At 38.9% G+C, this 13,673-nt stretch overlaps 1 protein-coding gene and 1 non-coding gene across 2 annotated transcripts; one reads left to right on the top strand and one right to left on the bottom strand.

Annotated features, from left to right (window-relative positions):
• The first annotated feature begins 1,214 nt into the window (after positions 1-1,214).
• Positions 1,215-3,694, top strand: LOC131253829 (uncharacterized). The gene is made up of 5 exons (XM_058254966.1): positions 1,215-1,658; positions 1,739-1,836; positions 1,983-2,054; positions 2,656-2,715; positions 3,375-3,694. The coding sequence occupies exons 2-5, from the start codon at positions 1,808-1,810 to the stop codon at positions 3,640-3,642; spliced, it is 429 nt and encodes a 142-aa protein (XP_058110949.1). The 5' UTR covers positions 1,215-1,658; positions 1,739-1,807; the 3' UTR covers positions 3,643-3,694.
• A 6,835-nt stretch (positions 3,695-10,529) lies between these two features.
• On the bottom strand, positions 10,530-10,636 carry LOC131254475 (small nucleolar RNA R71). Its single transcript, XR_009175589.1, has one exon. It is a non-coding gene; the product is annotated as a small nucleolar RNA R71 (small nucleolar RNA).
• Positions 10,637-13,673: the final 3,037 nt, after the last annotated feature.

Here is a 13,673-nt window from a genome sequence, read left to right as displayed (position 1 = left end):
GAATTTTAAAAAATTAAGAATTTAAAAAAAAAAATAAGAATTTTGAATTTGAGAATCTTGAAAAAAAAAATTGGAAATCTCTTTAAAATTGAGAAATTTCAAATAATTGAAAATTCTGAAAAAAAAAAAAATGATAAAATTGGACTTTTTAGCCCCGGTTGCATAGGAACCGAGGCCAAATTTCTGGCTTTTAGCCTCGGTTGCCTAAGGAACTGAGGCTAAAATTCTATTTCTGAAATATAAATTCGACAGGCAGGCATGGATGGACGGTGTAGATTTCCCACAATCATGGTGATGGGCCCCACCCAGCATCCTTACGTAGGAACCCAATCCGCGCCCCTTAAACAGTCCTCTCACACCATTCCTTTCCAACCGAAACCCAACCCTACCCTAGCTCCTCTCTCTCCCTCTCTCTCTCTCTCTCTCTCTCTCTCTCTCTCTCTCCCTCTCTCTCTTCTCCGAGATTTCCGTCTCCAAAGAAGGAGAAAAGCTCCTCCTCCATCTTCGGTTCTTGTCTTCATCGGATCTCTCTCCATCTCTCTCTCCGATTGTTAGATCCTTGAAATACAGTGAGCTTTTTTCCAAATATTCTCCACTTAGGGTTTATTTTTTCAAATTTTTTTCTCAATTTTTGGTGCTTAATCTATTTTAATCTGAATCCAGCTTATATCTCTTGATTCTGAGAGATTTCGTTGGATTTTGATCCGGTTCTTGCGGATAGATCTGTTTTCCTTTCGGATCCCATTGTTTGGAGCTTTACTTTTTTATTTTTGTTTTTGAAATGACTGTGTGTTTTTTTATATTTGATTCTAGGTCATGATTTGGATTCTTTGTTTTAGAGTCTGAAATATGTGGAATTTTTTATCTGGTGGTGGCCTTTGTGTGATTTCATATCTTAGTTCTTTATTCTCGTCATTCTCTACCATTTCATACCATAGTTGTTTATTCTCTTCATTCTCTGTTATTGATTATGTATCTAAAAACATTGTAATTAATTGTAGTCGATCCAGAATTTAGCTTCATCTGTTAGCTTTACTAGAATATGTTGTTAAGATCTGCCTTTTTATATACTGTTGCCAAGAGACTGTTTGACTGGAAAATTTCAGCTGCAAACTGTCACTCTTTAAGAATCTGGAGCAAACTTACGGGAATTAGGCATTTTTTACTGATGGATTTTATAAGGGTGATTGGATATTATTAGTGCTTTACATACTCACCTGATTTTGCACAATGCTGCATATGGAGGTGCTTTTTGGCCAGGGTGCATGTGGTGCTAGCTAATCTCTAGCCATCCAAAAACTACATTGCGGTCCACTGGATGGACTGGGAAATTGCTAGGTTTGGCCGAGTATGGATTGAGGGGTCTCTCTTGCAGGTATGTTGTGGTTTCTTTAAAGCTTCTCTATGTTTTCACAATGCAAAATTCTGCTTATGATTGTATGAGATGGGAGCTTGTTCTATAGATTTATAATAGATGCTGTATTATCTTTCAAAAGAATGTGGTCCCGACCCAATTGAGGAAGTTATGCCCAAAGTGTAGTTAGCATAGTGTCCCAGTGGGAATCAGAAGTTTAACTGGCAATGGTATCATCTCTCCTTGATAGGGGCAATAGTAATGGATAGATGATTGAAAGGAGAAATAAAGTCAACCATATAGGGTACATTCAATTTATTTGGGTGCATTTTCAGTTAAATTGATACCTTTTTTTTTAAAAAAATTATTTTTCCTTTTCTTCAGATACTGAATCTGCTAAGGCATCTAGAAGACAGCTGAAAGAGACAATCTACTCAGTGCTGTTTGATATGAATGTTCTTGCTGTTTGTGCCATCAATCCGGTAGGAGCAGTATCTGAAGAATTGTGCAGAGTGTATAAGCACTTTATTTGTCTGTGTGTCTGTAAGATCAGGTTGCTTGTTTTGAAAACCAGTTACTTCCATTTTCTGTTTTTTTAAGACTGAGAATTTATTCCTCATTGTGGCAGGCATACACAAACAAGCTGTAGAACAAGTTTTCACGTTTGGAAGAAGAGAATGAAAGGCTCAAGATGTAGAAGGTCGGCATTTCATCTCTCCTTGGGAATTTTTATTTTTATTTTTTTCTAAATGGGATTGCAGGACCATGCAGGGTTGGTTGTATCTAAGTTTTGGTCGGATATTGCCTGAGAATTAGATCGTGTTTGTTTTCCTTTCGGTTACATATTAAGGCATCTTATGTTAAAAAAGCTAGGATTCAGTGGCCTTATTGTTGTTTTTTGTTTGTTTTTCATTAGTTTCTCATAGCAAGTTGTGATTTTGGTTCGTTTCCTTTTGCTCTTGAAATGCTAGGAATTTACTTAGCATTTAGAAACTGCGGGCTGCTGCTTGTTTATTTTTCTTTGTTAGATAGACTTGGATAGACTTGGTAGAAGAGAAGTATCTTGTCCCAGCTTCTTAGGGTCTGCTTTAAGGATCTTTTTTTTCTTGGTTGCAAAAATTCCTATCTAGGACCCTATCTTGTGTGAGTGAAAATGCCATCTTGTCCATTATCACCACCTCTATCATGGTCCTGTTAGAGTATCTAAGGTAAATTAATGGAATCTTGTGAATATGAATGAATTGAATGAATCATATTTATCATCTACATTATGACTGTTGAGTTTTTTTTTATTTCTTCAGGTTTTGGATGCTTCCTGGTACATGCCTGACGAGCAGCAAAATCCACTTCAAGAATATCAGGTGATGACTTTTGGTTGCTTTTTCTTTCTAAACTTTTTCATACTTGGGTGTGTTTTTCTTACTGGTTTTCTTTTATAAGGCCAATTTTTGTTTCCTCTGTTGCTTATGATTTGCAATACCTGCCAGCAAGCAATTGAGTAGGGGTTGTATTGTGGTGCTTGTAAGCCTTGTAGCACCATATAGTTTGATACAATGACAATTTATTAATGTGATTGAAGTTCCAATTGAAGGCAATTCATTAAGAAAAAAGGAAATGAAAAAAGAAGGAAAAGAGAAGAAAAGTTCCAACTGCAAGCTTGCCAAGTTTTTTTTTTTTTTGATAATGTCGGTATAATGATATTTGATTAGCAAGTATATTTTACAATATTTACTGGACATGTCTATAGTAACCACCATATATTATCCTGCTGCATATTGAAGCATGTGTTACAGATAGCTAGCTATGTTTACACATAGCTATGTTTACACATAAAAAACTGAGCCGTCTACTTTTGTATTTGAGCATGCGGTGTACGTGTTAGCAATCAATCAAATTCCATCTGCAAGCAGTTTTTTTATTTTTTTATTTACTGTGACACTTTCCCAACTATAGAGGTGACTTGTGAAGCTGATTGTCCTTTTATTTTCTTGTTTATCATGGGCCTTGATTGTTTATAAAGGTTCAAGTCTTCAACAAATAGAGGGCCTGGTTCTGCAACACTCTACGGCTCCAAGCAGTATAATCTCAATGCTGTGCGACTTACCGAATCAGCTATGCTTCTCAGCCCATTGCAGGGAAACTTCCCAGGGAGGAATTTGGGCTCATTGCAAGAAAAGAAAAGGGCCTACATCACACATAGTGGACACGTGATCGTGGCCAGTGAGGTTGGTGTTGTAGACATCTGCCAGAAGATGTGGCTAGGAAAGGAAGACATGATCGGTCCATAAGGGGACCTTACTGAAACAGTTCACGTGGAAGGCTAGGAAAGGAAGACATTTATAGTTTAAATAGACCATTAATTGTTTTGTTGATATTGTGCTAATTGTTGTCTTGATGAATGTTAAATGGGTGAAATATGCACAAGCTCAATCATTTGTTGTCATTTGTTGATTATGATATTGTTAGCTTTGGTTGATAGAGAAATGAGGTCAAAAACCGAATTTAGCCTCAGTTGATGCCAAAAGAGGCTAAATCCATCTTTAGTCTCGGTTTTGCCTCAATTACCTAAACCGAGATTACAGCTCTCATGGCTAAAGGCTTTAGCCTCGGTTGTTGAGAACCGAGGTTAAAAATAGTTTTAGCTTCGGTTAGAGGCAATTGAGGCTAAATTTGGATTTAGTCTCAGTTGGAAACAATGGAGGCTAAAATTTTGCTTTAGCCTCATTTCGAGAAAATTGAGGCTATAAAAGTCATTTTAGCCTCGGTTGCTAAAACTGAGGCTAAAGCTTTTAGCCACGGGGGTTTCAACCTCGGTTTGGATAACTGAGGCATGATTATCTAAATATCAGATTTATAGTTTGGATGTATCATGAACTCAAAAAGAAAAAAAAAAATGCTTATTTGATTATCTAAATAAAGGAGCAATCTAAGGGAGCAACAAAATTATGTTTATGTTATTAGTAGATACACTCCACAGAAAAAATAAAATAATAGATAGGATTGTCTTTTGAATTTTATATATAAAATCTGAGCCATCCGATTCTGTTGCCAGAATATATGGATCCATATAATTCATCACCCTGACGTGCGTCTTCCATATAATAATAAGAATCACACTTTTAATAGTATATTAATGGGTAGATCGTTAATGGTAGTGGTTGGATTGCGAAGTTTCATGGAAAGAAATATATCGGTGCCACGTTCTACATCATCCACCCTATGCATCCATTTTCTCTAATCATTTTAAGATACAAGCCCAAAAATGAAGCAGATCCAACACCGGGTTCAGACACAATCTAGAGGAGCTACAAGATTATGTTTATGTTATTAGTAGCCTTTCCCAACTCATCATAGAGAAATGGACCCTTGTCTGTAAATATAGAGGATCCACTTAATATTTCTAATGGAACTCCCACCTAAGAGCCTAATAGCATTTTGGTCACTTCTTGTCCACCATTATTAATTCTTACTTCCATGAACTTTCTAATATGGTTGGGCAAGGAGACGGAGAATCTACGTTCTTCAAGCAACACGAATTCCATCTTGAAGAGCTTACATGGCAAGCTATGGTTGGAAATTGAGAACGTGGACTTCACCTGAAGGTCCCACAATTTCTTTTGGGTTTTGGTTGGCTCGTTGGTTCAGGAAATTTCTTTAGATAGTATTGCAGACATTAAATTACCATATTGCCCTTTTGATTGTGTTCTCTCGGAGCAAAGATCTGAGCGACAAATCAAAGGGAGGTGACATCTTTGTTCAAAAGCGCGTTGGTGATAGGACTTGAAAATAGGAATTATGAGATCCGTTACTTGAATGAGGATATCCACAGTATGCTCGGATTTCCGGCCAAAGTTTTTCGTATGAAGTTTCTGTTCTGGGAGCTAGTTAGGGCCCTCTCCGGTATTTGTGAGAAATCTACCCCGTACATCCATTTTAACGGCTCGTTTTTGAACACGTGACAAAAAATTAGGTGGATCCAAAACTCAATTGGGCCACATTATAAGAGGAAGTAGTGAGGATTGAACGACTACCATTGACCCATTGAAATGGCCACAGTGGTTGTGTATCAGGCTAAGTTTTTAGGTTTTCAGTTCATCCCAGTGAGAATGACCTCATGAACGGTTTGGATGGCATATAACATTAATGTGGACCTCATAATGGTTTCAACAACAGGCATTTGATTCCCACTTTTACTTCTCGTGTGGCCTCTTTGAGTTTTGGGTTCATCTCAATTTTTTTGTATGATGACTTAAAATGAGATGGAAAAATGGATGGACTGGGTGAATTTATCAAAAACATCACAGTAGGCCCCACCTAGCTTCCCAACACATGAACTTACTGTGAAAGGTTTTTGGCACCTCCCATTATCATCTATACTGTTTGAACAGTCTTACACTATTATTAGTCAGTGAGAAATTTCAGACCAGAATAAAATAGCTGTGGATAGACTTTTATCATTTTATTTTCTCGGTAAGAATAGCCCACACCAATTTTTTTTTTCCCTCTGTTTCTGTGTGTATGTCCGCAGTCGGAGAGTTAGGATCCCCATCCCAAAAACATCCGAAACAATAGGTGGATCCAGAATCTCTCTGGACATAATTTTTCAGTGGCCGGAGGAGATAAGGCATGGTTTTCACATTGGATGAAAACGGGGAGCAACTAAGAAACGGAAGTCTAGCCATTTAGTCAACATCCAATGAGAAAATTGCGAGGCCCTCGGTTGAAGAAAATTGTGGATCCATTCATGTGTGTCATGTGCATGAATGGAGATGTGAGTGACTTTTGGATGCGAGTCTTTTGCGTCCTACCTGTCCATAGCCACAAACGGGTAATTCTGCGGGCAGGCTTACCTTGATGTATCTGTTTATCCATGTCGTCCATCTCTTTTTTCAGTTCATTTTAACATGTGAGGACAAAAATGAGGCAGATTCAATGCTCAGTTAGACCACACCATAGATGACTCTTGCATTTAATGTAACTTGTGCATTTGCCGCAACCAGGCTTATTATTTGTTGTGGTCTACTTTAGTCATATCCAAAGCTAAAGTGGATCATACCGTAGAAAACAGTGGGAATAATGAATTCCATAGTTGAAACCATTGTGGCCCCAAAGTGAAGTTTATTTGTCATCCAATCTGTTTATAAGATTATAAAGATATGAACCTGAAGGGAAAACACAAATATAAACTTGATCTAAAACTTCTTTGGCCCCCAAGAATTTTTCTACTGTAGACGCTCAATTCACATTGTTTCATGTAGTGTGGTCCATTTAAGCTTTGGATATGCTTCATATTTAGATCAAGTACTAAAATTATCTGGTAAAATGGACAAACGGAAGGGATAAAATACATAAATCATGGAGAACCTTATAGAGTTTACTCAGTACACAATCCGCTTCCACGAGTTGTATGGTAAGGGTTAGAGAGCAACCTGTTATTAACCCTTTATATTGTAAGCCGTGAACTGACAGAGGTCATAATATGTTTTCCAAAGCACTCAAATCCTCTGTATATGTAGGACATGCATCGGTCACATTCATAACACACATGGACCGAATATTGCATATCAGACCCTAATTAGTGCATGATTTTACGTACATGATAATGCTTAATGGAATATTTTAATTATATTTTTGTTACAGGATGAAATCAGGAGCGTTGATGGAAAAAGAGTACTACAAGCATGGATTTGATGTTCCAAAGTCACCAGAGCAAGGGACGCACTCCAGAGAACTAAGACTGAAGAATTCACATGCCAGGGACCCGAGGAAATCAAGCCGTTCACGTTAAAAAGGCCCGAAAATGGTCCAGAATGCAAGATCACATGGTTCCCGCCATCCGATTGACTCGAAACTTCATGCATAGCCTGGAGGCCATAAATAAACCGTACATATTAAATTTCAACCATTGGATATCTCGAGAAGTGGGCCAACGGACACATCAGCCCATTAATCTCCAATTTTAGGCCCACCTACAATCTGGATATACTTCAAAGTTGACTTAGACGGTTTAAATAAGATGAGCAATAGGATGGACGGATTGGATTTCTCGAAAGCATCACAGTGGACCCCACCTTGTGTGACATGTGCATGGTGCACATGTGCACTGCCCGTGCACCGAACGAGCCTGCGTCGGTCAGCAGCGCTGACCCGAAACTACCGTTCCCGGCTTCGCAGAAACAGAAACAGGGACTTGCGGTCCCCTGTTGTGGGCCACCATCACGGCTCGTAGGTCCAATCTGGACCATCTATTAGATCATAAAGGCCCATATTACCATCGCCTAGGAGGCGTTATTTCAGATGGCAGTAGAGATCGGTTTTTAACCGTTTAAGAACAGAATAGATGGCAAGAAGTAAAATCACGTGGGCCGCATCAGCAGACAGTGAAAATAGTTCATTCTCGATTGAAATTCCGTCCTGCATCCAATGGACGGATTGGATTTACCAAAATAACGGGAGAATGGGTCCGACCAGCATCACAGCGGACCGGATTCGCATACCCTGTTTACGCACGCCGGACGCTGTCCGACTTTTGCAGCAGTTGTGGCCCACCTCTACGGTTCGTATGAACAATCCAAGCCGTCCATCATGTAGACAACTTGAAACCGTCCTAAGGGACGATGTTTATATGGTATCTGAGCAAGGAAAGATGTGTGGGTTTTGCATCTGAACTCGGCTGCGAAAAGGGATCCGCACGTGGCTGTTGCTGCGACAGCATTTCTACCGTCATTCCAGCAAGTCTCTCCACCGCCTACACTGCTATAAGAAAGAGGAAAGAAGGCTCGTTTAAGGGGAGAAGAGGGAGAAAAGGATCGAGGTTTTGAGGGGAATCTAAGGAAGAAGTTTGTTTTGGAGATAAGAGAGAAAGAGAGAAGATAGGAGTGTGTGGCTGGACGTGGATCTGAGAACAGAGAGAGAGAGAGAGGGTGGCTGACAGATCCAGGGCAGATCCAGGGAGAGCTTGAAGAAAGTAAAAGAGAGAAAGCAAGAGGGAAGAGAGGATGGAGTTTTTCTTTTATAAATATTATTTTTCCGTCTTCCTACTTGATTCCATGAGTTGCTAATCTTTTAGCTAGGGCTGAGATGAAGCCCCTAATTTGAATGACTCTTGTAAGTGTTGATTTCATCTGAATTTGATTGGTTTGTTTCTTTCTCTACTGTGCTTAACTGAAATATCTGTACTCCTCCATTCTAAGAGCTCAACCAAAGTCTAGTTATGGACGTTGTTTGGATTACTATTCTAGGTGCTTGTGTCTGACCATGAACAGGTTCCTATAGAGGAAGAAACAGGAATCTACATCTCTTCATGCCTGACCATGGATGGAAAGATGTGATCCATATGCTTTAAGGAATTATACATTCTGTGTGCCCGACCAAGGACATAGAGTGCGCTTTGTTTATTTTTTTGATATCAATCTGAATTAGGGTAAATCAACAGGTAAAACAAGGTTTATGATAGTTAGGGGTGGATTCGAAAGTCCTAGTCTTCTCCTTGATTGAATTTTCCTCATTATTCTCGGTTATTTTTCCATTGATTTTTATTTAGTTTACTTAATTACTATCGCAAATATTTGTTGGATTAGTTAAGAAGAGTCTTTAATTTTGAATTGTGACGACCAGTCCTCGTGGGAACGATCTCGTAATACGTACCATATCTACATCTGATTCGTATACTTGCGAGTTTAAAATCATTTAAATCAGGTTGATTTAAATAAAACATGCGAAAAATAATTTTAGAAATAAAAGACAATTCCTGAGAACCCGAGTGACTTGTGAATAGAACGTCGAGGCGCGAGAATCTTAAGATTCATGAACGGTGCACAGAAATTTTTTTCTTTCTGGAATCAAGCTCACGATAAACTTCATAATCAATTTCAAAATATTAATCCATTAATTAGAATATTCTAAACATTGAGTTCTACGAGCGTATAGTGTAATCTCGGCTTACTATCATTAAGAGATCCAATTGTCAATTTCATGATATCATTAGTATTTAAATCAGGTTGGTTTAAAAAAAACATTAAGTTTTTGGCGCCGTTGCCGGGGATTGTTTCGGTCCAATTGGATTTAGGATTCTCTCTTATCATAATTCATAGTCTTAGGTTTTTACTAACTTAAGCTAAATTTTTTTTTAGAAACTAACCTATTTCCTATTTTGTAGGGTCCTGACATAAACTGCTAATTTGGTAATCTCTTTCTAAATTCTCTACTTTTTCTAATTTCTATTTTTAGAATTAGGGTTTTATTTTTTTTTTAAAATTTTCTATTTTTAGGCTTTCTTTTTTAGAAATTTTCTATTTTTAGATTTTGATTCTTCTTTCAAGTAACTTTCTATTTTCTAGTTTTAGAAATTTTTTTCCCTTTTTAGAAACTAACTTAGCTTTTATTTCTAAGATTAGAAACTTTCGTTTTTAGAAATTAACCATTGCTTAGGATTTTTCTAGCATTATTTTAGGAAATTCAATTTATTTTTTTGTTATGTCTACAGGAATTGAGGAAGGAAGCTGCTAAATAAGATTGTCTTCAAAAGGAGGAGCTCTCAAATCTTCAGACATTCATCATCGCCTTTTTCGGGTTCTTCCTTCCAATTCTCGTTTACATAGCTTTCTCTTATTTTTATGAATTCATAACTTTTATTTTTAGTTCTATTCATCTTAGGTTGCATCTTAGTTTAGTTTTCTTTCTTATATTGATAACATAGTTTATGCTAGGACGTAGATCTCTGAACATAGAACTAGTACCTTTCGATCCTGAAATAGAAAGAACCTTTCGTAGAAGATTTAGAAACATCCTATTTGAAATGGCGGAAGAGAATGGAACTAAAGCTCTTAGAGATTATTCAGCTCCTGTCCAATTCAATGCGCCTTCATGTATAGTGTTGCCTGCCACCACGGCAGCACACTTTGAACTTAAACCTGGGGTCATACAATTGTTGCCCTCCTTTTATGGTTCAGATAAGGAGGATCCATATCATCATGTGAAAGAATTCTTAGACATTTGCTCCACCTTTAAGTTCCAAAACTTTTCAGACGATTCGATCCGTTTGCGCCTTTTTCCTTTTTCTTTGAAGGATAAGGCAAAAGCATGGTTGAATTCTCTAGGAGTTAGATCTATCACTACATGGGACCAACTGTCTAAGAAGTTCTTAAACAAGTTCTTCCCGGTTCACAAAACTAATGCTCTCCGTAGAGAAATTACGAATTTCACACAAAAAGAGGGTGAGCACTTTCATGAATGTTGGGAAAGATGGAAGGACTTACTTCTTAAATGTCTACACCATGGTTTTGAAAAGTGGCAATAGGTTCAATACTTTTATGACGGTCTGACACCCCAAAACCGTCGTATGGTTGATGTGGACAAAAATTAGCATAGTTCAACTGATCGACAGATCTAATCAACATGTTGAAATTCCACCAGAAATTCCTGATTGGTTGTTGGATAATTTCTGCTAGTTTCAACAGGTCGAAAGATCATGTTGACATGTCGAAATTCACAAAAAAATAAAAAAATAAAAAAATAAAAAAAAATTAGTCTTTAGACATTTTTGAGCTTGTTCGACCGATCTACTCAACCGGTTAACAACTTGTCGACATTTGACGGAAATTTACATGTTTTTTAAAATTTGTTTCCTTATTTGATTATGCTTTTTTTTTTTTTTTTTGACATTATGTTTTAGAGTTTGTTTATGATTATTTAAGCATGTTAAATTGATGTAGAGCGGGTCGTGGATAGTTTCATGGCTAAGATGGATCAGAAAAGGCCCGGTCGATGACAGAAGTGATCCGGACCGTCAGACCTTAAATTGGGCGTATCTCGCAATCCGGAATGAGTTACCTGACGTAAAATATATGATTTTGGGGTAGAACGAGCTACTTTAGCCAACCAACCCGCTACACCGGGTTGCGCAGCCCTGGAATTGTGAAAAACCACTGGATCGATGGTCGTTTCCCTATTTTAATTTTATTTTTACTATAAAATGTAAGTCTGAGTTTGATTATAACTCTTCATCCGTCGGGCTTTAGGAGTTGCGCCCAACGTGAAAAGAGCTTAGAATAATTAGGAGAATGGTTTGGTGAGGCCAAATAGGACACTTACTATTTTTGGCCGAAAACCTTACGCACTAATAGACATCACGACCGTCTATAAATAGTAAGTTTACTATTTACAGTAAGTCGCGGATTCTAGGAGTTTTAGTTGTAGTTTGATTCTGATTTCTTTCCCATTGCTTGGTACCCTTATTTAAAGGGTTGTGAACTCGTTTTTATGGATCAATTAATCAATTTCGAATTTATTAGAATTTATTTCTATTTTCTGCTTTCTTTCCTCGTGGATTCGAGAAGTCTCTGTGAGGAGTCCAGAGAAGCTCCGTGGATTCGAAGTAGTTATCCTCATTATGTTTATCTCTGCGTCAATTGGTATCAAAGTGAGGATTCCCCTCGGGCTGATGGCAAACAATGAAGGTATGAATCAAAATCCTGTGGACGGTGATCCAGGGATTCGTTATCTTTCGGAAAGAATGAAAGCTTTCCACAGGGAGAGTCAGTTGACTATGTAAGGACTGCAGGCAACTCTCGACCATCTTGTGGATGGGCTACTTCCGCCCCGAGCCCTAGCGGTGCTCCACCACCTTTGGTTGCTCCACTACCTTTGGTTGCTCCACCACCCATGGTTACCCATACGACGCAACCCCGATTTTCGTAGAGCACTACCAGGTAAACCGTAGGGCTATGCCACATGATTCAAGTTCTAGTGACAAAGACCTTAATGAGGGTTTTGCTGACGACCAATCCATGGAGGTGATCATCTAGATCATGCTAAAAGAGACTATCGAGGTAAGGTGAACTTCCTAATTTTAATGGTTTATTACATATATAAGATTTTCTCGATTGGCTAGTCAAGAAGAGAAATATTTTGATTATATGGACGTGCTAGATCATAAAAGGGTAAAATTAATAGTGTTTAAATTAAAATCGGTGCTTCGCATGGTGGGAATAATTATAACTCTCACGAGCCCGCGAACAAGGCGCCCATCTCATCATGGCCATGGATGAGGCGTCTTCTTCGATCACAATTTCTCCTCGGTGATTATGAGCAGATATTATTCCAACAGTTCCATTATTGCCGACAAGGAAATCGAACAGTCAGTACTGAAGAGTTCCAACGGTTGGCTACACGAAATGATCTGTTAGAATCGAGTCACAGAAGGTGGCACGATTTTTGGGTGGGTTGCGACTGACAATTCAGGACTGAGTTCAGATATACCCGGTCGGGACCGTGGATGAAACAGTTCAATTAGCAGGTAGGGCAGAAATACAACTTGCAAGAGTTCCTGCTCGGCCCTATCTTTCAACTCGACCCCCCATGACGGGTCCCACGCAGGATCCAGTGTTGGCACGAGGAAAAGATTCAGTAGGAGAACGTCATCAACCTCTTACAACCATAAACCGTGATACGGGGAGCGGGTCCTCCAGACATCAACGTGCAGCACCTATAACAACGGGTCCGAGTAGGATTCCAAATCCTTATGCTCGGCCAAGGTCGAACAATTGTTACCACTGTGGCCAACTAGGCCACTTATTAAACACTTGTCCTCAACGTCCCGCATCACACTTGACTATAAACGAAGGGGGCACTGAAGATAAGGCCACAGAAGAAGACCATGGCTTTGATGAACATGAATAAACCACTGAATAAATAGCAGGCGGCGATGAAGTGACAGGCGAGGATCGTGACGATTTTCTAGTTGTGAAGCGATTACTATATGCCCCACGAAAGGAATTACATCCACAGCGACACAATATATTTCGTACTCGGTGCACTGTCAACGGAAAGGTCTGTGATGTGATCATAGACAGTGGTAGTAGCGAGAACATCGTCTCAAGAGTGATGGTGGACAAGTTGCAGCTACCAACGACGAAGCATCCTTCCCCGTACTCAATTGGCTGGATAAAAAAGGTGAATGAGACCAAGGTAACTAAACAATGCACTATCTCGTTTTCAATTGGTAAAAATTATAAGGATCAAATACTTTGTGATGTGGTCGACATGGAAGCTTGTCATATGCTACTCGGTCGACTCTGACAGTCGGACCGTGATGCGACCCATCGGGGACGAGATAATGTTTACATATTCGTCAAGAATAGTCGAAAAATAATCTTTACCCTTATGGCACCAGAGAACCACCTTGAAGCTTCTAAAGTGGTGGGGAGTTCCCTCTTGACCATTCGAGATTTCATGTAGGAATCCAAGGAAACCGGCGAGGTATACGCCGTAGTGGTGAAGGGTGAGGAAGAGGAACCATCAAACATTCCTCCAAGTTTAA

Source organism: Magnolia sinica, chromosome 8, assembly GCF_029962835.1.
Source record: "Magnolia sinica isolate HGM2019 chromosome 8, MsV1, whole genome shotgun sequence".
In the NCBI taxonomy this organism is placed as follows: Eukaryota; Viridiplantae; Streptophyta; class Magnoliopsida; order Magnoliales; family Magnoliaceae; genus Magnolia; species Magnolia sinica.
Note: the sequence above shows the minus strand (reverse complement) of the source record. Positions and strands in the feature narration are given on the sequence as shown.